The following is a 26,373-nucleotide window of genomic DNA, read 5'->3' as shown; positions in this document are numbered from 1 at the left end:
TAAACGCTGAGCTCCTTCTCACTTGGAGAACCTCAGGTTCCAGGCAGTATTAAATGGACTGAAGAACACACATTTTAGAGTCAGCCTGCCTGGGTTGAGATTTCACTAGCTGTGTGACATTGGTCATGTTACTCTCTGGCCCTCAGTATCTTCATCTGTAATATAACACTGGTGCCTACCCCCTGGGGATACGGTGAGGATTCAATAACTAATCCTGTGTTTTGAGGACTCCTAGCTAAATGTTGGTTGCTATTATTCAGCATAGTCTCTCCCTGGAAACAGTTCAGCAATAGTAAGTTGTGGGTGGTGGGGGGCTCACTAAGACTACTTCGTGTCATTACACATGAAAACAACAGCCATCCTTCCAGAAGTCACTCTCCCCAGTGTGCAGTGCTGACAGTCATCACTGTCCCTGCTATAGGCTGAGGGGAAGGGACATGAGAGGCTGTTGCAGAGGGGTTAGGAGCAGGGCTCCCAGGGTCAGCCTGATTAGGGTTCAAATACTATCTCTGTCTCTCCTTCCTGTGCCTCTGTAGCTAAATTATTAACCCCACACACTCATGCTACTCATTCTTGAGTGCTCATGTGTGCCAGGCATGTTTGGAAGGATGGGGAGAGGTATGTGACTAAGACTAAGAAGGGGAGGTGTATAGGAGATATCAAACAGAAGCTTATGTTGGCCATGGCTGCCCTGTGCCACATCTAGAGCTCATGACTTTTCAGCCCTTCTTCTTCTTCTTCTTCTTTTAATAAGTAGAGCTAAGACTGTGAGTTTCCCTCAGCTGGGGGGCTGGGAGGTGAGTCCAGAAAACCTCACCAAAACATCACTGGGGAATTCAAAGGTAAAAGAAGACAATCAGACTGTGGGTGTGCCCTTGGGAGACACTGCACAAGAACCCTTTGGATCTTTTTTCTTTTCTTTTTTCCTCTTTTCTCCTTTCTTTTTTCTTTTCCTTTCCTTTCCTATTTTCTTCCAAATGTTACCATGAATTAACAGCACTCACTGCTGGGCTACTGGAAACGTATCTTTCCTGCTTCTGACATAGCATACCTTAAAGTTGGAAAGGAAGCCTTTTATTTGGGGATGCTGTGGGGGTCTATTACTGAGTCTACCCAGAAAGCAATGAGGGTCTGTGGAGGGAAGTAGTACAGAAAGTGGAAGATCTTCAGTAAAATAATTGCAAGGCAACATTTCAGGGTAGTTTAATTTCCTACTGCATTTTAGTGACCAATATAGAAGATATAAAAATGTCATTTATAGAGAAACTCCAACCTTTTGTTTTCCTCGTTATTCTAATAGATTAAATGGAACATATAATATGATTTTTTTTTTAATTTTTCACCAAACACTGTAATCAATCTTTCATGCTACAGATCTGTGTAGTTACTGCTTGTCACACACTCAAAATAGATGTGAATAGGACTTCAACAGGAAGGAAACTCTGCTCTTTTCCCCTCTGGTAACAAGGCAGGAAACTTCTACAAATTCCATCCTTAGGCATTCTCCCATTCCATTTGATCAGGTTTAACTGAAAGTTACAATGTTTCCAGTCTCAAGCACCAAGGTGGTATTGATGGAGACACATTGATGGGGACCTTGGGGTTTTAGGAGGTGAGGGGCAGTTTTTTAATCCATTAGTTTCTTCTGACTCAGTTCACCACCCAGAACCAACCCCAAGCCTGCCAGGTGAGGTCGGGAGGCATGGGCTGGGTAAGGCAGGACAGCAACCTCCGCCCCAGCTCATGTGTCAGAGATGGAAGGGACAATGGGCCAGGGCTGCCTGTGGAAATGGCAGGCCCTTCTCCTGCAGGCTCCTCCAACTCATCTGACGCGTCCTCCTCCTCCTCTAAAATCAGCTGATGTGGCCCCATCAGGGACCTCTACAGTCGAACTTTGTTTTCTGCGGCTAGTAACATTGCAAACGCAGAATCTGGCTTCTCAGCAAGGACTTCAGGCTTGTCAAACTCGACCACCTGCAAGTCAGAGAAAAAGAGCTGAAATTGGCAGAAAAGATCCACTCACCTAGAGTCCAAACCACTGAAGCTTCTGGGGAGGTTACGCCAACAACTTCCTGTACCTTCCCATTTTCCATGACCAGAACGAGGTCGCAGTTGAGAACCGTGTTGAGGCGGTGGGCAATGGTCAATACTGTGCAGCCTTTGAAGGCATCTTTGATGGTGCTCTGAACAAGGGTGTCGGTCTTGGAGTCCATGGAGGCGGTGGCTTCATCAAGGAGAATGATCTGTTGAAGGAAGGCACATTGTAAAAGTCACACTAAGCCAAAACTACAGCTGAGGGAAACTCACGGTCTTAGCTCTACTTATTAAAAGAAGAAGAAGAAGAAAGGCTGAAAAGTCATGAGCTAAGTGTCCATCTCAAAAGGTTAGAAAAGTAACAGCAAAGTAAAAGTCAGTTCACACCTCCTCCATCTCCTTCAGAGGGACTGACTGAAAGAATAAGGTGATATATGATTTACTTCTCTTTTTAAGTGGTTTATTCTATCTTACAAACTGGTAGGAGGCTTCATCTATCGTGCTAACATGAATCAGCATGAGCTATAATAACTTGTATTTGTTTCCGATCGCAGCTATAACAAATGAGCACAAACTCAGAGGATTAAAAACAACACAAAGTTAGTGTCTTGTAGAGCTGGAAGTCAGAAGTCCTAAAGTCAAGGTTTTGCCAGGGCTGCATTCCTTTTGCAGGCTCTAGGGAGAAACTGTTCCCTTGCCTGTACCAGCTGCTCCGGCCTGCCTGTGTTCCTTGGCTCGTGCTACCTTTCTGGCATTGCTCTAATGCATACTTCCATCGGTCACATCGCCTCTTCTCTTTCTGACTCTCCTGCCTCCCTCTTAGACAGATCTGCACGACTATACTAAGCCCACCCAGGTAATGCAGGAAAATCTCCCACCCCAAAATCCTTGGCTTAGTCACATCTGCAAGGCCCCTTTCTCTCAGGTAAGGTGGTGCATTCACTGGTTCTGGCTATCAGGACGTGGACATCTTTGGAGGGGGAGGGCACTGTTCTGCTGACCACAGTGCTGGTTTGCAAGTCAGAGGGCTCGAGCTCAGCTCTAGCTCCGCTTGACCATGGTTAAATTACTTAAATTCCCCAAGACTCCATGTCCTCATCTGTAAAAGAGCGTTATACCTTCTTCGGGGCACGAAACACAAAGACAACACAGCACACAAACCACTTAGCAGCATATAGTGCCTCAGTCGAGATGGAATGCATGCTGGGGCTGGCTCCCTCCCTGCCATTAGGACATCTACACAACATACACGATGGGTTACACTTTGATCAGGGTTCAGAGAATGGGATTTCAAAAGCAACTGCAACCCATTCCTTGAAATCAGTAGCCAAGGATGACTAAGTCACCAAGAAAAATGAGTATAATTTTTACGATTCTCATTTCTTAGCATTCTGAAGGTGTTCTTTAACATCCTGGGTGTTGTTTATCAGGCCTCAGGATTGTTCAGGGACAAGGCAAAAAAAAAAGTCAAGAGGCAGATTTCATATACTCAAACCACTTAGGAGGACAGAGAGAATACCGAAGCAAGGCTTCCCATGGGGAGGCCCAGGGGAGGCAGGTGCTATTGCTGTAAATGGCTGTTATTTTTCAATTTTTATCCCTTACAACTTTGTCTTAAAAGAAATTGATTGGTTTTTAAATGGCTCAATTGTTCTCTCTTTGCTGAAAGACAAATGCGTGGCTCTACCTCCTGGATTGAGTGGCGCTGCGGGAAATATCCAAAATTTGACCAATCCATTTTCCGTGCTGTTTCCTTACTTTTGAATTACGGAGAAGTGCTCGGGCCATACAAAGCAACTGACGTTCCCCCACTGAGAAGTTTTCTCCATTTTCTGTGACTTCTGCATGTAATTTTTCCGGGAGTTTCATTATCTATAAAACACAGAAAATGTCACATTTATGCTGATGATCTATAAAATTGTCCTGCATCATCTATATTGATTGCCCCCTTCTCATGCATTCATCAGCTGGCTTTATTTTACTGAGGAAAAGAAAATACAAAACAACAATCACTTCATCGCAAACAGGCACCAGGGAAAGACCAGGGAGTAGGCGGACATTAATAATGTAAAATCACAGTATGATTCATAGAGCCCCGTAGACACCTTGCCAAAAGAGGACAAATGGTGCACATATGGCTCCAGAGAAACACAAATGAAGTGTAAATGGCTTCCAGGGTCCCTAGTTCCCTAGACAAAATAGACATGGGATGGGAGAGTTTTCTAGTCATCAAAGAAAGGTAAGGAAGTGTCTGATTCATACAGTCATGGTGGCATTGGGGCATGCTCACCTTGGTACCAAGTCTTGGTGGAAACAATCCCCTCTATGCTGCAGAGGTGGCCACACTCACCTGTTGACCCCAGCTGCAGCTCTTATAGGACAGGACCCCATCTCACAGAAACTGGCCATATTTGCCATTCCTGGAGCATGCCATGCTCCCTCACCTTCCTGGGGCTTCTCTGTTCCCAGAAGCAAATGAGGCTATTGGCAGAGCAGAAGGATGCCCCATCTGCTCTAGAGTCAGATGCACTTGGGTTCAAGTCTCCATTCTGCCACTTACTAGCTTATACATATTTCTTCCCTGAGTCTTCATTACTGTACCTCTAAAAATCGGGGTAGGAGTCCCAACCTCAGAGGGTTATAGTCAGGACAGGACCAAATGAGATAATGCATGCAGAACTCTTGACTGGACCATTGCAGAGGCCTAATACATATTATCTATTGTTGCTTTTAACAATAGAGAGTAAATAAGGACCACATTCTACTGACATATATGATGCCAACAAATAAGCCTGGCCAAATGCTGGCCCAGTGCTTGTCCAGTTCAAACCTGGGCCAGGTATCTGGGGCCCTGGTGCTGAGAAACAGGTTCATCCTGGACAGCCCCAGAGACCTACTGTGTCTCTCATGAATGTCCTCTCCAGAACCCGCCAGATCATCTCATCCGAGTGGTTCTCAAAGGGATCCAAGTTATACCTGCAATAAAGGAAAGAGCAGGGAGCTGGATTTCTGAGGAAGATAGGATGGGGGGAGCATGTTTTCTGCAGCCTGTGGGAGAGAGTAAGAGGTGATGTGTGATGACTCCTTTGCCTCCAAAAGTAGTGCTTAGCCCAGGACAATGGTCTGTAAAATAACCAACCTCAGGCCAAGAGAGCAAGAACCCACAGCTCTGTGATGGGGCAGAGACCACCAAGGCAGGAGAGATAGCACTGAGCAAGGCACTCAGGAAGACACATTTGTCCTCACAATGGCCGTTTATGGCAGAATGCATTTGGCCCTCTGCAAATTCTTGGTGGAGGTGAAGGGGTGGGGATTCACTCTGCCATTACATTCACTCCACCTTCAGAAGCAAGAGGTATAGCTGCAGCTCCCAGGCCCGTGCACAGGTGGGTATCCCACTTGCAGGGTGTGAGTCTAGTATACAGCCTACTACTTGATCTGGTGCTCAATGGGAGTAATATTCCTCTCATCAGAGGGGCAGCCATTGTGCTGGACTAAATGAGAAACTGGTTTTCTCCTTGTCCCTTAACATCAGATCTTGAGTCCTAGAAGTTACAACCCTACCATTCTTATACTTGAACAACTTCTGTTCACTCCTCATGGGAATAAATTGATGCACTTCCCTACGGATGGCTACATACACAGGGTAACCACTTATTTTATTTCGCAAACTGGGCTCTTCTGAGAGTGGCCATTGTTAAACATGATAGGATGCTGAGAGACAGGCATAAACCAGGGCTCTCCAGGACCAACTGGGATATCTGCTTACCCTACGTGTAAGCATCTCACTTATTGGTGATATAGCTCATAAGATATAGGTAATGTTCAGGGCCCTAGTCCTTGGCTCCTCCCAAGGCTTCACTGAAGAGCAGGTACTAGTAGTGCTCGTCAGCACCTCAGGATGCTGCTTCTCTCATCCCCACTGTGGGCACTTCACAAAGCTCCTGGCTGGTCTGATTTTACCATCCAAAAAATAGGAATGCACAACGATCAAAAAACAGCTACCTTACTGTACCTACAAACAGGACAGGATCCTGAGGGATCACAGTCAGCTTGGTTCTGAGGTCTTCCAAACCAATCGTGCAGATATCCACCTCATCAATGAAGATTGTACCGCCGGCTGGCTCCACCAGACGAAACAAGGCCATTCCCAATGATGACTTTCCTGGGAGCAATAAAAGCAAGAACAGCAAATCAAATATCAGTTTGCACTTCCATCATATCCAAGTATCTCATCAAGGGAATTTCTAATGCAGTGAAATGTCTCCATGCAGATGACCATGCAGACAGAAAGGCCTCACTCTGTGCAGGCAATCCACTGCCCTAACGTCTCTAACCTGCCCATCCCTGCAGGGGCTGTTAACAGAGGACTCATCCTCTGGGCCTCGTTTCACCAGAATGATTCTCATTTAATTAATTCAAAAACCGATGTGTGTTTGTTTCCAACTCCACACACCCGTTCAACCTGAAATCCTAATTTACAGTAAAGAGATTTGAGGGGAAAAAAAACAGCCAATCTACCACACACACACACACACACACACACACACACACACACACACACACACACACACACACACACCACCCTCTGGTGTGGCTTAACCAGCACACCCAGTGGAAATGCAAAGAAAACAACCTGAAAAAAGCATAGTCAGAGCTCACCAGAACCTGTTCTTCCAACAATCCCAACTGTCTGCCCACTTTGAATGACCAAGTTCAGCCCGTCAAGAACAAGGGGAGTGTTGTTTCTGTATCTCATCTGATAGTCTCTGAATGTTATTTTCCCATGGCTGGGCCAGTCATGCGGACAGGTTTCCACTTTGAGGGGGTGAGTGCACTCAGGAACACAGGTCTGAAAAGCAGAATGACCAATGACAGGTTAATAACCATTCCCTTTTCCATCCATTTAATTCATTCTTTCATTCCCACAATTCTAGGTCCTGGTGTTCTTGGTGGTGAGCTAAACCAATAAATTCAGTCAAGAACTTACATTCCAGTGGGGAACTCAGGTGATAAACAAGAAGTGAAATCAGAAGTGAAGACAATAAAACAGAGTATTGTAACAATATAGAATGTGTGTGGTGGAAATGGGAGGCGGAATAAAAGTAACTTAAGGGTTGAAGAAGGCATCTATGAGGATGTGGCATACAAGCTGAGACCTGGAATGCTGCAAAAATGCCTGCTATAAGAAGATTTGAGTCCAGAGCCTTCTAGGCAGAGTGGACAGCTAGTGCAAAGGCCCTGAGGCCAGGGCAAGCTTGGTCACTTTGAGGAATAGAAAGAAAAATCATGTGGCTGGAGCTTAGTGAATAGAGAGATGGATAACTATAAGGGACAGCTCCTATTGGGCCTTGTGGGCCTGGGCAAGTGTCAGCAGTGTGACCTTGAAGCTATATGACAAATCCAGAACAAATCTTGAGACTTGCAGAATTCAATGAGATATAATTTCAATATCTGTGAGAGTCATCATGGTGTTAGAAGTAAGAAGATGACAAGAAGGCAGAATGTCAGGTTCAGAGGTCTTCAAAGTGACATGGGAAAGACATTTTAGTTGCCCAAAAATCCAAAAAATGCAAAGTCTAAGTAAGGAGCAGAGCAACTTGGCTATGTTATAAGATCAACCCTTCCCCTGTAGTGATGAGTCTTTGTTAGCGATAAGAAGACCCTCATGTGCCCTTGTAGGTGGTTGACCAGCCTGAATCTGTGATAAGCAACCACAATTAACTGAGAAAATAACTGTATTCTTAGTGAATATTTTTAACCCCCAGGAGACCTAGAATTCATAACAAAAATATTTAAGAGAAGCTTGAGGCACCTGGGTGGCTCAGTCTGTTAAGCGTCTGACTCTTGATTTCAGCTCAGGGTCATGAGTTCAAGCCTCACATTGAGCTCCATGCCCAATAAAATATATATATATTTAAATTTATATATTTATAAATATATATATATATTTAAGAGAAGCAAAATTGTAACGGTAGAATTATCAGTTTAAGGATTCTGCATATTTGGTGTTTTAAGTATAATAATATTAGTAACATAAGGGCCTGTGATTCTAATTTAAAATGTATAATTGAATAATTTATTTAAACATGATTTTAAGTTAAAAGCTTACTGTTCATCTACAGCATTGGAATGGTTATACATATTTAAAGCTTACTGTATTATAAGTGTAATTTATTAGATTTATATAACCTCTGGAAGGTTTGCTTGTTAAATCAGATAATCAAGATACTTAAGAAAGGAATAAAGTGCGCTAAATTTTAAAATATAGTTTAAAATATTTTAAAGAGATTAATTAAGTTTGTAAATAGGGCCAAATGCTATTCAGAGTCCCTTAAAAGTGATTGCTTGACTTGTCTAGACTTCCTTTCAAAGAATTGAAGGATTTCTAAGTTGAACATAAAAGCATTTAGAGAAGGGGCACCTGGGTGGTAGAGTCAGTTGAGCGTCCAACTCTTGGTTTCGGCTAAGGTCATGATCTCAGGGTCATGGTCTCAAGGTCATGAGATCAAGACCTGCATACGGCTCCTTGCTCAGTGGGAAGTCTGCATGAGATTCTCTCTCTCCTTCTTCCCTTCTTCCTCTCCTGCCCCATCCCTCTGCTCTCTCTCTCAAATAAATAAATCTTGAAAAAAAAGCTTTTAGAAAAGAGTTCAACCATTTTTTTTTTGCAATTTACAATTTCAGCCAATCACATATTAATCTTTAGGAACTAAAGTTAGCCACCGATTTCTCTTCTTGTGTGCAGAGACTGCCCCCTAAAAAAATATTTTAAAAAGTGTACATTCTTCAACCTCAAGAACTTTAGAGTAAATATGGGTTTTAAGAAGAGGGTTGTGGTCCCATTTTAGTTTTTTAAAAAAATGGCTTTCACATGTCTAAAAAATCAAATGCCTATATAAATTTTGCCAGAGCTAACTAGCCCCTCCTCTGGCATGCACTAATTTCTTACCAAAATATACTCTCTGAGCAACTCCACGGAGGTGAATTTGGCCTGGGTCTCTGTCCCTGTGCGCACACATACTTGGAGCAGTCTGCTGAGCTATTGTAGAGAAGCAAGCAGCTGGGTTAGAACCCTTTCCTCCCTTGGATTCCACTGTCCCACTTTCAGGGGCAGCCCTTGTTGAAGTACCTCTCCCCAGTCTCACTCAGGGCCACACAGAGAGTAGGCCTGCATTCCCAGCCAAGTGCTTAGAAGTGAAGATACTGGGGTGTTTTGCCTTTAAACATTTCCTGTGCATTTAGAAACAAATGGGTAATGACATTTTCCCTGGCACTCCAGATGGCAAGTACCATCCTACCACAGTATCACTTGATCACTCTTAGTCTGAGCGACAGGAAGATGCTGTTGAGCTGGAATCTCCCAGAGCCACAGAACTGCTGGGTATCTCCCCCTCTTGCTGCCATCTGGTGGGGTCCTGTACCTCTATGCCCTCCCCGCTTTAACCCATCCACAACCAAACAGCAACTGAAATCCAATCACCACAGATCATCAGAGTAGAAGAAAACCATTAAGCCCGTCTGTTTGCTTCAGACATGAGAAAATCTAGGCTCAGAGTGGGGAATGTGGCTTGCTAAGGTTACCCACCTCAGGCCAGGATCCTCCAGAAGCCAACCCTGAAATTTGAGTATAAGAAGTATATTAGGGCAGATTGAATGGTGGTCCCCCTAAAAGGTATGTTTGCATCCAAATCCCTGAGACTTGTGAATGTTACTTCATTTGAAAAAATGATCTTTGCAATTGTAATTAAGGATCTTGAGATCATCCTGGATTAGATGGACCTAAATCCAATGACAAGTGTCCTTCCAAGAGACAGAGGAAGAGAAGACACAAAGGAGAAGAAGATGCGAAGGCAGAGGCAAAGATTGAAATGATGCAGCTACAAGCCAAGGAATGCCCAGGAATGCCAAGAGCCACCAGAAGCTGGGAGGGACAAGGAATGGACTGTCCTCTAGAGCATTCAGAGGGCTCAAGGTCCTGTCTATACCTTTGGGACTTCTGACCTACAAAACTGCAAGAAAATAAATTTCTCTGGTTTTAAGCCACTAACTTATGGTAATTGGTTACAGCCGCCCTAGGAAACTAATCCAGGAGGTGGACCCTAAAAGTACCAGAAGGAGCTGGGAGAAGTGGGGCACAGAAGAGACGGTAAGTCACAAGAGGTTCAGGTGTGGGCAAATGAAACTTGATCCCACTGGAAGCTCTGGGACACTGCGTGGAACACACTTGAGTTGTCCTGAGGAAGCTGGGCTACATCTCCACTGACCCCCTTCAATCATTGCTGGGCCACTTCCAGCTGGGGGAACTCCCCACACCTGTAGGCTGCTCTGGGCTTGGACTGATCACCTTCCTGTAGCAGCAGGATTCCAACTGACCTGCCCTGGAAGGTTGGTGCACCAACAACACCTGTCTCAGTTGCAAGGTGGGCTAGTGGGCTCGAGGCAGGACCAGGTCTTCTTTCTCTAGGTGAGCAGTGACTGTGGGCCAGGCACTGCTGGGGGGGACTGGTTTTCCAGGGCTGAATATGATGAACCCTGCCCTCATGAGGCTAATGTTCTAGTAGGCTGGCAGGATAAGACAGGGGTAATTTCAAGAAATGGTGAGAATGCCAATAAAACAGGATGACGTGAAAGAGGGCCAGGTTTGGGTGTGGGGTTGCCTCAGTTAGGGAAGTAAGGAACTGTGTGATTGGAGGCATTTACAGTTAAGAAGTCCACAAGGTAAACTCAGGGTTTGGGTAGCTCCTGAGTAGCATCAAGTGGCCTTAACAGGAAGGAGGCAGTGTGGCCCAAGCAGGTGAATGAGGGGAGGAGCGGTATAGGTCCAGACCCTTTTCAGGGTTCCCTTGCTGCTTCCCGGCTTAACACGTGCCACTGGCTTTCCATTTCTCTTAGAGCAATGGCTCTTGACCTGGGTAATTATGCCCTTCAGGAGACATTTAGCAATGTCTAGGGATACTTTTGGTTGTCACAGCCTTGGAGGAGGGAGGTTCTACTAGGATTTCCTGGTTAGAGATTAAGGAGGCTAACATCCTACAACACATAGGACAGCCTCTCAAAAAGAGGATCATCCAGCCCAAATGTCCATAGTGCTGCAGTTGAGAACTCTTTCTTAGAATATAAACAACTCCTCTGCCATGGGTGACAAAGTCCTGCAGAGTCTATCTCTGCCAACGCCTCAGACCTTATTTTCTACCAATCTGCTCAAACTACATGACCTTCTGAGTTCCTCAAATGCACCGAGCTCCTGCCTACCCCAAACCTTGCCCTGGCCCCTCAGCCTGAAGCATTCTGCCTTCCATCTTCTCTGGTTCTTTGTCATTCATGTATCAGTTTGGAAGTCACCTCCTGGCAGAGGTCTCCTCTGACTATAGGATCTAATGTTGCTTCCCCAGTGACAGTCACATTCCCTGCTTTATTATCTCCATAACACTTAAACAATTTCCAAAGTCTTCTCATTGATTTACTTGGGCACTTATTTATTCCATTCCACGTTATATCTCTTTTTACACTTGATCTTAGCCAAAAGGCCGAGAAGCGATCGTTATATCTCTTTTTATCCTATGGAGTACAAGCTCCATGAGGGCTGGGACCTATCCAGCCTGTTCACTGCTGAATCCACAGCACCTACTAGAGTTCCTGGCTCATGGTAGGTGCTCAGTGGCTATCTAGTCAGTGAATGAATGAACCCTGCCCTTGAGAAGGGCTTATACATGTTTTGTTAAATTCAAGGGTATCAGCCCCTCAAGGCTCTGGGCAGCCCTCCACAAGTTTAGAACTCCCCTGTCAGCACAGTGCTGGCCCAGTAAGTGCTCATTCTCCTCCATGATGTTATGTGATGCCACTTTGCATTCACTTTCTGCTCTGTGGGACTTCACACATCTAGGGAATCTCATCTGTTCTCAAGGAAAGCTCTGTCATTTGGATTCTGTGTTCTCCAAAGAGGGCTAATGCTCAACAAAGCCACAAAACCAGCTAGAGAAGTGTTCCCCTAGATCTCAGTGTGTTCAAATTCTCTAACCTCACAGCAATGTTTGAAAATAATCTTATGGAAAGCTGATGATATCCCCAAAAACACAACCTCAGTTGAGGAAAGCTGTTTCTCTTGGACCAAGTATGGGAATCTATTCAATATCATCTGCTTTCTATCTTACTAGGCAACAACAAATAAAAACATCCATCAATGAGGGAAATTGGCTACCCAAGAAAAATTCATTTTTTCCCACTTAGGATAAAGACCTGAGAATTATTTTTGTTCCTTCCCCTTCCCAAAATGCCATTAAAATGATATCAGAGAGATTTTCAAAAAGGAATAGACCTTTAAGGGCAAGGGGGTTGGGAAGAGATATCTTTGAATGAAAGAGTCACAGATTTCTGGAAGAAGGAAAAGGGAAGAAAAGCCTCTTGACAGAATGGAGGCAGAATGTCCTGCAGGGGCTTACAGAGCCTTCTATCTAGCAGAACTCAGACAGGCTCCGGGTGTGAGAAGGGGCCACAGAGAGACTGATTTAATTGGTAGTCTGTCTATAGACCGATCTATTCCCCTCCCCTCATCTTTCCCCCAACCCATCTGCCAACGCCTCAGACCTTATTTTCTACCAATCTGATACCCAATCTTCAGATGGGTATCAGACCCAAATGATGTGGGTTCAAAGCATAGCTCTCACACATGACAGGTGTGTCATGTTGTACAAGTCTTTCTGAACCTCAGTCTTCTCATCTATAAAATGAGGACTATGGCAGTACCTGTCTCATAGGGTTGTTATGGGAATAAATGAATTAATTTACATACAAGGCTTACAACAGTACCCAAAATGGCATGTGTTTCCTGATTATTATTATTATTATTCTCTATTACTATTGTTTCCTTATTACTGTTACTTTTCAAAAGAAAAAACACCAAGGCAACCAAAATGAGAAGTCAGTATTATTTGTCATGGACATCACGGTTGCCTCTCCAGCATTCTTTTCCTGTTCTCTATTGTGGGACAGCTGTGTGACCTGGGGGTCAGATGGAGTGTGACTCCTAAGCCAATCATTCCAATTCTATTGGCCTAAGCCAATCATCCCAACTCTATCCAGGCACTAACTAATTCTGGGATGCCCAAATTAATCCAGTAAGAGTAAAGCTCAGGGCTTTTGCTCAGTGGCTAGGGTAGGAAAAGCTCTGTTTCTCCTTCCTTCTTGTTACAGCCCTCAGAGACTATCAGTCACCATTGTACAACCATGAAGGAAGTCATCACAGAATAAGGACAAAGCCAGGGGCTATGATCCAACTGTTCCTGAAGCCCACATAACCGCCAGGCCTTTTAATGATGTAAGCCAGTAAATTCTTTATTCTTTGAACCCATTTGAGTTGGATCTTCTATTACATCCATCCTCCCTGACATGCCCTATGGCCAGAGCCTCCAGGCCAAGCCTAACCTTACATGAGGTGTTACCTGGATGATGTAAGACAAAGACAAGCCTTTGGATGAAGCACTAATTGAGGAGAAGCTCAGGGTCACCAACAAGGCCACAATGAAGGTAACGATGTTCATGAGGACGTCCATTCTTAGAGCAAACCACCTGAGAGCACAGTTAAAGTATAGGAGGTGGCTAGAGTTTTCATCATTTAGCATCTTAAACCTAAAATTAAAAGATCAGAGAAAACAGGAGATCAGGTGTGCTTCCAAAACTTAGGGTTGGGGCCACTGGAAAATTAAGGCAAGGGGAATTTTTAATCAAGGGCTAATGCACTTTACATAGGAATCCCTTACAAAGATAGGAAAATATCCATACTCTAAAATCTGCTGCCATAGGTATCTTTGATTTGCACATATCCCATGTGACAGTATTGTGCTGAGTGGGTTCTTTCTCTTTCCCATAACTGGCAACTAGAACTCACAGCTGAGAACAAAAGGTGCTCAGTATCTCATGCTCTACAATCAGAAGATCCCTATTTTGGAGTCAGCCACTCCCTACAAAGGCCTTGTGGAATTGATAGTTGGCCCCCTTGATCCATAAAAGGGGGGAGGGCTGGTTTGTGGAGGAGGTTGCTTTTAGGGAGAATCAATGCTTATGATGGTAAAATAAGAAAAAGGAGGATGCTTGCTTCCCTCCTCAAATCAGAGAAAGAAGATTCATGGCAATTGCTTATAAAGCTGGGGGTCTCCTTCAGAAGAAAAAGCCGACATCTTGTACCCCTGCTGTGTATTCACTGAGCCAAAGAGGAGAAGGGCACAGGGTAGAGGGACAGAGCGATGACAACACCAAGGTTGAGGGCAAAACCTGCCCCTGGAGTTGCTCATTCCCCAGATGTGTGGAAGACAAATCCTGCCCATTCCTGCTGTTGCTACAGTTGGGGGTGCAGAGAAGTGACTTTTCGTGCTGCAGTCTTAATGCAGTATTCCTCGGCATGAGGCAAAGAGGCCCCACATCAAAGGAATGCAGTGTGAGGCTGCCCAGGAAGAGCTCTCTGGAAGACCCAGGCAGGTCTTGCCCATCAGCAATGCCCAGCAGAGCTGCTAGGGATTTGGTCCTGTTGGGGCCTCCACCTTGCCACACCACATCGGCACAATTTGCTGGACTAGCAGAAATGAGCAGCAGGAAGGAAAGAATGGCCTGAGGATGTGTCCTCCCCCACTCCATTCCCATGCACCAGCTTCAGGGAATCAGGCTTAGAGAAAAGGGAGAGGATGTTTAAAAGAATAGATCAGGGGTTTCCCAGCAGCACACCTGGCCCCCATCCTACACAGCTCATACACAAAGCACCGTGTTACTACTCCAAGCCTCTGGGTATGTTAGGGAGGGAATACAGTGGATCCTTGAACAATGCAGGTTTGAACTGCATGGATCTACCTATGCATGGATTTTTTCAATAAATACAATGTGGTACTGTAAATGTATTTTCTCTTCCTTATGATTTTCTTTTTTTTTTTATTTTTTTTATTGTTATGTTAATCACCATATATTACATCATTAGTTTTTGGTGCAGTGTTCCATGATTCATTGTTTGTTCATAACACCCAGTGCTCCATGCAGAACGTGCCCTCCTCAATACCCATCACCAGGCTAACCCATCCCCCTACCCCCCTCCCCCCTAGAACCCTCAGTTTGTTTTTCAGAGTCCATCATCTCTCATGGTTCGTCTCCCCCTCTGACATACTCCCCTTTTCTTCCTCTCCTGTTATCTTCTTTTTCTTTTTTCTTAAAATATGTTGCGTTATTTGTTTCAGAAGTACAGAACTGTGATTCAACAGTCTTGCACAATTCACAGCGCTCACCGTAGCACATACCCTCCCCAATGTCTATCACCCAGCCACCCCATCCCTCCCACCCCCAACCACTCCAGTAACACTCAGTTTGTTTCCTGAGATTAAGAATTCCTCATATCAGTGAGGTCATGTGATACATGTCTTTCTCTGATTGACTTATTTCACTCAGCATAACACCCTGCAGTTCCATCCACGTCGTTGCAAATGGCAAGATCTCATTCCTTTTGATGGCTGCATAATATTCCTTTGTGTATATATACCACATCTTCTTTATCCATTCATCTGTCGATGGGCATCTTGGCTCTTTCCACAGTTTGGCTATGGTGGACATTGCCGCTATAAACATTGGGGTACACGTACCCCTTCGGGTCCCTACATTTGTGTCTTTGTGGTAAATACCCAGTAGTGCAATTGCTGGATCGAACGGTAGCTCTAATTTCAACTGTTTGAGGAACCTCCATACTGTTTTCCAGAGGGGTTGCATCAGCTTGCATTCCCACCAACAGTGTAGGAGGGTTCCCCTTTCTCCACATCCCCGCCAACATCTGTCGTTCCCTGACTTGTTAATTTTAGCCATTCTGACGGGTGTGAGGTGGTATCTCATTGAGGTTTTGATTTGGATTTCCCTGATGCCGAGCGATGTTGAGCACTTTTTCATGTGCCTGTTGGCCATTTGGATGTCTTCTTTGGAGAAATGTCTGTTCATGTCTTCTGCCCATTTCTTGATTGGATTATTTGTTCTTTGGGTGTTGAGTTTGATAAGTTCTTTATAGATTTTGGATACTAGCCCTTTATCTGATATGTCATTTGCAAATATTTTCTCCCATTCTGTCGGTTGTCTTTTGGTTTTGTGGACTATTTCTTTTCCTGTGCAAAAGCTTTTTATTTTGATGAAATCCCAATAGTTCATTTTTGCCCTGGCTTCCCGTGCTTTTGGCGATGTTTCTAGGAAGAAGTTGCTGCGGCTAAGGTCGAAAAGGTTGCTACCTGTGTTCTCCTTTAGGATTTTGATGGACTCCTGTCTCACGTTTAGGTCTTTCAACCATTTGGAGTCTATTTTTGTGTGTGGTGTAAGGAAATGGTCCAGTTTCATTCCTCTGCATGTGGCTGTCCAATTTTCCCAACACCATTTGTTGAAGAGACTGTCTTTTTGCCATTGGACATTCTTTCCTGCTTTGTCAAAGATAAGTTGACCATAGAGTTGAGGGTCCTTTTCTGGGCTCTCGATTCTGTTCCATTGATCTATGTGTCTGTTTTTGTGCCAGTACCATACTGTTTTGAGGATGACAGCTTTGTAATAGAGCTGGAAGTCCGGAATTGTGATGCCGCCAGCTTTGCTTTTCTTTTTCAGTATTCCTCTGGCTATTCTGGGTCTCTTCTGGTTCCATACAAATTTTAGGATTATTTGTTCCATTTCTTTGAAAAAAGTGGATGGTATTTTGATGGGGATTGCATTGAATGTGTAGATTGCTCTAGGTAGCATTGACATCTTCACAATGTTGATTCTCCCAATCCATGAGCATGGAACGTTTTTCCATTTCTTTGTGTCTTGTTCAATTTCTTTCATGAGTATTTTATAGTTTTCTGAGTACAGATCCTTTGCCTCTTTGGTTAGATTTATTCCTAGGTATCTAATCGTTTTGGGTGCAATTGTAAATGGGATCGACTCCTTGATTTGTCTCTCTTCTGTCTTGTTGTTGGTGTATAGGAATGCCACTGATTTCTGTGCATTGATTTTATATCCTGCTACTTTACTGAATTCCTGTATGAGTTCTAGCAGTTTTGGGGTGGAGTCTTTTGGGTTTTCCACATACAGTATCATATCATCTGCAAAGACTGAGAGTTTGACTTCCTCTTTGCCGATTTGGATGCCTTTGATTTCTTTTTGTTGTCTGATTGCTGTGGCTAGGACTTCTAATACTATGTTGAATAGCAGTGGTGATAGTGGACATCCCTGCCGCGTTCCTGACCTTAGGGGAAAAGCTCTCAGCCTTTCCCCATTGAGAATGATATTCGCTGTAGGTTTTTCATAGATGGCTTTTATGATATTGAGGTATGTACCCTCTATCCCTATACTCTGAAGAGTTTTGATCAAGAAAGGATGTTGTACTTTGTCAAATGCTTTTTCTGCATCTATTGAGAGGATCATATGATTCTTGCTCTTTCTTTTGTTAATGTATTGTATCACATTGATTGATTTGCGGATGTTGAACCAGCCTTGCAGCCCAGGAATAAATCCCACTTGGTCCTGGTGAATAATCCTTTTAATGTACTGTTGGATCCTATTGGCTAGTATTTTGGTGAGAATTTTTGCATCCATGTTCATCAAGGATATTGGTCTGTAATTCTCTTTTTTGATGGGGTCGTTGTCTGGTTTTGGGATCAAGGTAATGCTGGCCCCATAAAATGAGTTTGGAAGTTTCCCTTCCATTTCTATTTTTTGGAACAGTTTCAGGAGAATAGGTATTAATTCTTCTTGAAATGTCTGATAGAATTCCCCCGGGAAGCCATCTGGCCCTGGGCTTTTGTTTCTTGGGAGATTTTTGATGACTGTTTCAATTTCCTTAGTGGTTATAGGTCTGTTCAGGTTTTCTATTTCTTCCTGGTTCAATTTTGGTAGTTGATACATCTCTAGGAATGCACCCATTTCTTCCAGGTTATCTAATTTGCTGGCATAGAGTTGCTCATAATATGTTCTTATAATTGTTTGTATTTCTTTGGTGTTGGTTGTGATCTCTCCTCTTTCATTCATGATTTTGTGGATTTGGGTCATTTCTCTTTTCTTTTTGATAAGTCTGGCCAGGGGTTTATCAATCTTGTTAATTCTTTCAAAGAACCAGCTCCTAGTTTCGTTGATCTGTTCTACTGTTCTTTTGGTTTCTAGTTCATTGATTTCTGCTCTGATCTTTATGATTTCTCTTCTCCTGCTGGGTTTAGGCTTTATTTGCTGTTCTTTCTCCAGCTCCTTTAGGTGTAGGGTTAGGTTGTGTATTTGAGACCTCTCTTGTTTCTTGAGAAAGGCTTGTATTGCTATATACTTTCCTCTCAGGACTGCCTTTGCTGTATCCCAAAGATTTTGAACAGTTGTGTTTTCATTTTCATTGGTTTCCAGGAATTTTTTAAATTCTTCTTTGATTTCTTGGTTGACCCATTCATTCTTTAGTAGGATGCTCTTTAGCCTCCATGTATTTGAGTTCTTTCCGACTTTCCTCTTGTGGTTGAGTTCTAGTTTCAAAGCATTGTGGTCTGAAAATATGCAGGGAATGATCCCAATCTTTTGGTACCGATTGAGACCTGATTTGTGACCTAGGATGTGATCAATTCTGGAGAATGTTCCATGGGCACTAGAGAAGATTGTGTATTCCTTTGTTTTGGGATGGAATGTTCTGAATATGTCTGTGAAGTCCATTTGGTCCAGTGTGTCATTTAAAGTCTTTATTTCCTTGTTGATCTTTTGCTTAGATGATCTGTCCATTTCAGTCAGGGGGGTGTTAAAGTCCCCCACTATTATTGTATTGTTGTCAATGTGTTTCTTTGCTTTTGTTATTAATTGCCTTATATAATTGGCTGCTCCCATGTTCGGGGCATAGATATTTACAATTGTTAGATCTTCTTGTTGGATAGACCCTTTAAGTAGGATATAGTGTCCTTCCTCATCTCTTATTACACTCTTTGTTTTAAAATCTAGTTTGTCTGATATAAGGATTGCCACCCCAGCTTTCTTTTGGTGTCCATTAGCATGGTAAATGGTTTTCCACCCCCTCACTTTCAATCTGGGGGTGTCTTTGGGTCTAAAATGAGTCTCTTGCAGACAGCATATGGATGGGTCTTGTTTTTTAATCCAATCTGATAGCCTGTGTCTTTTGATTGGGGCATTTAGCCCATTTACATTCAGGGTACCTATTGAAAGGTATGAATTTAGTGTCATTGTATTACCTGTAAGGTGACTGTTAACTGTCTGTTGTCTGTGTTGGTTTCTGCTCTTTGCTGCTTTTAGGTTCTTTCTTTGCTTAGAGGATCCCTCTCAATATTTCTTGAAGGGCTGGTTTCGTGTTTGCAAATTCCTTTAGTTTTTGTTTGTTCTGGAAGCTTTTTATCTCTCCTATTTTCAATGATAGCCTAGCTGGATATAGTATTCTTGGCTGCATATTTTTCTCGTTTAGTGCTCTGAAGATATCTTGCCAGTCCTTTCTGGCCTGCCAGGTCTCTGTGGATAGGTCTGTTGCCAATCTAATGTTTCTACCATTGTAGGTTACATATCTCTTCTCCCGAGCTGCTTTCAGGATTTTCTCTTTGTCTCTGAGACTCGTAAGTTTTACTATTAGATGTCGGGGTGTTGACCTATTATTATTGATTTTGAGAGGGGTTCTCTGTGCCTCCTGGATTTTAATGCCTGTTTCCTTCCTCACATTAGGGAAGTTCTCTGCTATAATTTGCTCCAATATACCTTCTGCCCCTCTCTCTCTCTCTTCTTCTTCTGGGATCCCAATTATTCTAATGTTGTTTCGTCTTCTCGTATCACTTATCTCTCGAATTCTGCCCTCGTGATCCTGTAGTTGTTTCTCCCTCTTTTTCTCAGCCTCTTTATTTTCCATCATTTGGTCTTCTATATCGCTGATTCTCTCTTCTGCCTCATTTATCCTAGCATTTAGTGCCCCCATTTTTGATTGCACCTCATCAATAGCCTTTTTGATTTCGATTTGGTTAGATTTGAGTTCTTTTATTTCTCCAGAAAGGGTTTCTCTAATAACTTCCACGCTTTTTTCAAGCCCAGCTAGTATCTTTAAAATCATGATTGTGAACTCTAGGTCCGACATCGTACTAATATCCGTATTGAGTAGGTCACTGGCTGACGGTACTACCTCTTGTTCTTTTTGCTGAGGTGATTTCTTTCGTCTTGTCATTTTGTCCAGAGGAGAATAGATGAATGAGAGAACAAAATGCTAACAGGTTTACAACGTCCCCAGCAAATATACTGTATACAAATCAGAAAAGACCTGACACCAGGGGAAAAGAAAGGGAAAGAAAGAAAAAAGAAAGAGAAAAAGAAAAAAAAGATAAAAACTAAAACAAAACAATACAAAAAAGGCAGAATATGATCAAATATGATCAGGCTAGTGCATAGATCAGTGCCACACACTAGATTTTGGGCGTATTTTGGTCTGTTAGAAAAAAGTGCCTCCTAAAATTTTAAAGGAAGAAAGACATATATGTACAAAATAAGGGTTGATACAATGAAGGGATGGAAGATGACTGTAAAGATGAAAATTATAAAAGATTTTATAAAAGGACTTGGTAAGATAAGTTGTTTGAAAAAAGAAAGAAGATTTAAGAAAAAAAAAAAGGAAAAAGGGAGAGAATGTGATCAGGCAGGAGACTAGAACAAAGCCATACACTAGTGATTTAGGGTATATTTTGATCTGTTAGAAGAAACTGTACCTCAAAATTTTAAAGAGAGAACAACTTATATATATATATGCCAAAAATAAGGGTAACTACTATGAAGGGATAAAATATGACTCTAAAAATGAAAAATAAAAAATGTTTTTTTTTTTTTTTAAAAGGGATTTATAAGATGTTGGTTGAAAAAGGGAAAAAGAAAAATAAAAAAAACAGTCAAGAAAAATTAACTTTGATGAAATAATGAATCATGGTAAAAAAAAAAAAAAAAAAAAGCCATGAATCTATGTGCAGTATTCCCCTAGCGCTGGAGTTCTCCTATTCTCCTTGATCGATCAACTTGGTCTTGGCTTGCTGGCTGTTTGTGCTGATCTTCTGGGGGAGGGGCCTGTTGCCGTGGTTTCCAAATGTCTTTGCCGGAGGCGGAATTGCCCCGCCCTTGTCAGTCCGGGCTAAGGAAGCTGCTCCGGTTTGCTCTCAGGAGCTTTTGTTCCCTGCAAGCTCTCGGTACAGCTTTGGAGGCCCAGGGCAGAAATGGTGGCCTCCCAATCTCCACTTGAAGGAGCTGAGAACTCGGGGCCCCGCTCCTCAGTGCGCCCCCAGAGAAAAGCAGTCACTTCCGTGTCCCCGGTCTCCGGCCGCACTCCGTGCTCACCCGGCCTGTGATCGAGCGTTGCTATCTCTGGCACCCGACCCCGCGCGGAGTCTCCAAACCCAGCAGATCCCTGCAGTGCGTTCCCGCACCGCTCCTCCCCGGGAAGGAAGGGGAGTCTCCCCGGATCTGCTGCTTGTTGGGTCCCTGCTGGAGGAGCAGTGGCCTGACTGGGCCGCAGATCACAGTTTATGGCAACCCCGAGCTGAGAGCCCGCGACTCTGCTCCATCTCTGCAGCCGGCTTCCCTGCTCTGATACCTGGGAGCTCTGCTGCACTCAGGCACCCCGGTCTCTCTGTGACCCCAAGGGTCCTGAGACCACACTGTCCCGGGAGGATTCCACCCCCCGCTTAGCCACTGCAGCGACTTCCCTCCGCCGAGCCAACTTCTAAAAGGTCCGATTTTGTGCTCCGCGGCTCTAGCACTTGCCAGAAGCGGCTGGCGGAGGCCCCTCCCCCGCCGTCTATCCTCCCGAATATCGCCTCGGATTCACTTCTCCGCAAGCCCTACCTTCCAGTAAGTGGTCGCTTCTCTGTTCAGAGAGTTGTTGCTACTCTCCTGTTCGATCTCCTGTTGAGTTCGTAGGTGTTCAGAATGGTTTGATCCTTATTCAGCTGAATTCCTGAGACCAGACGAAATCTAGGTCTCCTACTCCTCCGCCATCTTGCTCCGCCCCCCCCCTTATGATTTTCTTAATAACACTTTCTTTAGCTTACTTTATTGTAAGAATAGAGTATATAATACATACAACATATAAAATATGTTGTTAATTGACTGTTTATGTCATCAGGAAGGCTTCCAATCAATAGTAGGTTATTAGTAGTTAAGTTGGGGGGGAGTCAAAAGTTAGATGCAAATTTTCAACTGTGTGGGGGGTTGATGCTCCCAAACCTGCATGGTTCGAGGGTCAACTGTACATTCAAGATGTAAATTTTAACTGAGCTTAACCATTAACCACAAGAGACATCAGGTTCAATTGCCACTGGGGTTCCCCTGATCTATTAGGAAAGGGGCTTCATCAGAACAACTGGTAGAAGTTATTGCGATAAAACGAAAACCTTTCAATGTTTAAACCCCTAAAGAGTTAAGATTCTTCCCCTGGTACAATCACCATCATCCCCAGGCATTGCTGCTCCATCCTGTTCCAGAACTCCTCAAAAGACTGTCTGGAAGCACCTCTGACCAGCCGTGCTGGGGCCTGTAACATCCTCCCCCTTCTATTTCCACCCTAACTTATTTTCCCCAGAGCTTAGTTAAAATATTCTTCCAAACACCGTGGTGTTTCTATCCTTTAGCTTATAAAGCCTACAAATGCAGCTGACGGTTTAAGTGACTTAGAAGTCATGTGTAGTCCTATCTGTGTGGTTGGTTAGACTGCAAAGGAACAAAAGAAACACTGGAATTTGACCTCAAGACTCTGTTCAGTCCTGTGGCGTTTTTGTCTGGTGACAAAAGCAATACATGTCAGAAGCCCAAGCCCTCTGGAAAGTCCACGGCAGGAAAGAAAGTATTAAAAGAAGGGGACCAGGGACCCCATCAATCATGTAGGACTCAGCTGTCCCATAGAATTTCCCTGAAAACCTTGGATGAGAATCTGCAGGAAGACAAAGCTTGTATCTGTTTTGTTTGTCATGAGTAATTCAATGAATGACTCCACGGACAGGAGCCTTTCCTCATGACCAGGACATGGGAAGGTCCATGTGTGATGCAGGACTCTTGACAGATGACATGCAGGTTAAACTAGGAATAGCACAGCCACTGATTGAACTAAAGGCAAGCTGGCATGCCGAGTCTACACTGAAATCCTAGGTAGCAAAGTATGGGAAGAGACAGAGAGAGAATTAGTCCCAAACTTGGAGTGTGTGTTAGGTTTTTTGTTTTTTTTTTTTTAAGATTTTATTTATTTATTTGACAGAGAGAGAGAGAGCACACAAGCAGGCAGAGCAGCAGGCAGAGGGAGAGAGAGAAGCAGGCTCCCCACTAAATAGAGAGCACAATGTGAGGCTCAATCCAAGGACAATGAGATCATGACCTGAGCTGAAGTCAGATGCTTAACCAACGGAGCCACCCAGGTACCCCAATCTTTAGGTTTTTAAGGTGGGAAAATATAGGGAAACAAACAAACAAACAAAACAAAATGGAACACCCAATATGGCAGATACCGCTATGGATTCACCAAACTTCATTTTCTTTTCCTCCTATGGGCACAGCTGGACTCCATTTCCCAGGCTCCCTTGCAGTTTGGTGAGCCCATGTGAATGAAGTCTGGTCAATGAGTGTGCAGAACTGATGAGTATCTTCATTGGAGTTAAAAAATTTCCCATGAGGTTCTGCATCCATTCCTCACCTTATCTTTCAGTTAGACACAGAGGATCCTGGAGAAAACCCCCAAGGCCCTCAGGTTGGAAAAGCCCCAGGTAGAACAACACCCTTTTCCCCTGCCCTGTGGACTCTCATTAAAATGTGACTCTAGGAAGAATAAACACATACTGTGTTAAGCCCCTAAAATTTGGAGGTCTTTGCTATCACAGCGAACCTACATGGTTGATACAATTTATACTGTATTTTAGAAGTTTGGAGCTGGGAGACTCCAGAGAAATTTACTCATCTAGTCCCCACATTTTAAAAAGAAGGAAAGTGCTGTATCCATCAAGTAAAATATAATATGGCCTTTAAAATTTATTTTTATGAGAAATATGTTATAACATTTAAAAAATGCCATTTAAAAATAAAATGAGACAAACATGATTATGAATACTTAAGAAATAGAAAAAATGAAAGACTGTAAGGAAATATATGAACATACTAATGGAATTTGGATTGGGGACCTATGAGTGATTTTTTTCCTTCTTTTTCCCGCTTTCTCCTACTTTCCTGAATTGGACAAATTTTGCTTCTAGTGCAAAAAATAAAACATGTAAATTCACATACTGAGGTTGTCATTGAATGAGCTCACCACTTTTGGGGCCCCAGATACTAGCGAGAAAGGCCTAGTGCCTTAGACTGCTCCTTCTTGATTCTGCCAGCAATTCACCAACTGAGTCCCCAGCATCCCAGACTTCCCTTCTCAGAGTCAGAGAACCCATCTATTCCTGTTACCTCCCATTCAAGGTCAGGGGTAAGTGGGGAGCCCTGGAACAGGGGCCCTGCACTGGACTCACTTGCTAATGCAGTCCTCCTTCTTGTCATAGGCATGGATGATGCCCAGGCCCTGCATGGATGAAGTGATGTGGGAGAACCAAGGAGACCGGCTGACGTTCTCCACCTTCTTGAGTTCCTGGACTCCTCTATGGAAAATGCTGTGGGTAAATCAAGAGGGCCACAAAGTGGGGTCTCAGAGGGCTCGCTCTTAGCACACACAGGTCTGACTATGCACTCAAGACAAAGTTTAAGTCAGATGGATGCCATATAACTAGGGAGAAGGGATTGGCCCACCACTCTCCTCTAGGACAGGCCATCCCAGTTGTGGGACAGATGGAGTCTCAGAAATGTGTCTCCGACATGAATAAACATTTTTCCAAAGAAGACATTGGGATGGCTAACAGACACATGAAAAGATGCTCAACATCACTCATCATCAGGGAAATACAAATCAAAACTACAATGAGGTATCACCTCACACCTGTCAGAATGGCTAAAATTAACAACACAGGAAACAATAGACGTTGGCAAGGATGCAGAGAAAGGGGAACTCTCTTACACTGTTCATGGGAATGCAAACTGGTGCAGCCATTCTGGAAAACAGTATGGAGGTTCCCCAAAAAGTTCAAAATAGAACTACCCAGCAATTGCACTACTAGGTATTTACCCAAAAGATACAAAAATACTGATTCAAATGGATGCTTGCACCACGATGTATTTATAGCAGCATTATCAACAGTAGCCAAATTATGGAAAGAGCCCAAATGTCCATCGACTGATGAATGGATAAAGAAGATGTGGTACACACACACACACACACACACACAGGAATATTACTCAGCCATCAAAAAAGAATGAAATCTTGCCATTTGCAATGACATGGATGGAGCTAGATTGTATTATGTTAAGTGAAGTCAGTCAGAGAAAAACAAATACCGTGTGATTCCACTTCTTTGTGGAATTTAATAAACAAAACAGATGAACATGGGGGAAAATAAAAGAGAGAGAGGCAAACCATAAAACAGACTTAACTATAGAGAACAAACTGTGGGTTGATGGAGGGACACAGGTGGGGGAATGAGTTGAATGGGTGATGGGCATTAAAGAGGGTACTTGTGATGAGCACTGGGTATTGTATGGAAGTGATGAATCACTAAATTCTACTTCCGAAACTATTATTACATTATATGTTAACTAACTGGAATTTAAACCTGAAGTTACATAGGAAGGAAGGAAGGAAGGAAGGAAGGAAGGGAGGGAGGGAGGGAGGGAGGGAGGGAGGGAGGGAGGGAGGGAGGGAAGAAGGGAGGAAGGGAGGAAGGGAGGAAGTCTCAGAAATGTGAACCATTCCTTGCTGTGGTCTCAGTTTTGAGTGCTTCTTGTGGCATGAGTGTGTCACACTGCAGGAGATGTGATTCCAGTCTTTGAAGACCAGAAATTTTCATACAGTGTAGCTCCTAATACAAGCCAACCACTTTTTGGGACCCAACCAAAGAAAAAATGATCTTTTCCAATTCTAGAGGAAAATCTGGTCCTCAACTGCCAATGTGTGGTCTTCTAAAGGCATTTTCAAAGGTAATTTGAATCATAGCCTCAGGAGCTGACTTTAGAACCAAACCCCTCCACAGGATGCAACTCCCCTGGGTGTTGAAGCTCCAGAATCCTGCTGAGCACCAGACTACTGCCCTCAGGCATGCACATTGGCAGGTTGGCCCATGACAGCAAATCAAATCTGCCCTCCAGACTCTCAGCTAAAACTACCTGGGGGAGAGGAAGGAAAACCTCATTAGCTCAGAGCTCAAGTGAGTTAGCTGGAAATATTTAGGTGATTCAGTCATAGCCAGGCATGGTCTGGCCTGTCTTTGTAGCAAGAAGGAGGGGTGCAGAGCA

The 26,373-nt window shown here is 43.6% G+C and overlaps 1 protein-coding gene across 1 annotated transcript in view; it reads right to left on the bottom strand.

Moving 5' to 3' along the window:
* Nucleotides 1-1,086: 1,086 nt before the first annotated feature.
* The window catches only part of ABCC12 (ATP binding cassette subfamily C member 12), a 104,532-nt gene continuing 79,245 nt past the window's right edge, over nucleotides 1,087-26,373 (bottom strand). The window contains 9 exon segments of the mRNA XM_027617235.2: nucleotides 1,087-1,974; nucleotides 2,079-2,243; nucleotides 3,793-3,906; nucleotides 4,932-5,010; nucleotides 6,040-6,199; nucleotides 6,697-6,886; nucleotides 8,987-9,076; nucleotides 13,476-13,632; nucleotides 24,504-24,641. Coding sequence (XP_027473036.1) covers nucleotides 1,882-1,974; nucleotides 2,079-2,243; nucleotides 3,793-3,906; nucleotides 4,932-5,010; nucleotides 6,040-6,199; nucleotides 6,697-6,886; nucleotides 8,987-9,076; nucleotides 13,476-13,632; nucleotides 24,504-24,641 — 1,186 coding nt within the window. The 3' untranslated portion in view covers nucleotides 1,087-1,881.

Source organism: Zalophus californianus, chromosome 17 (genome assembly GCF_009762305.2).
Source record: "Zalophus californianus isolate mZalCal1 chromosome 17, mZalCal1.pri.v2, whole genome shotgun sequence".
In the NCBI taxonomy this organism is placed as follows: Eukaryota; Metazoa; Chordata; class Mammalia; order Carnivora; family Otariidae; genus Zalophus; species Zalophus californianus.
Note: the sequence above shows the minus strand (reverse complement) of the source record. Positions and strands in the feature narration are given on the sequence as shown.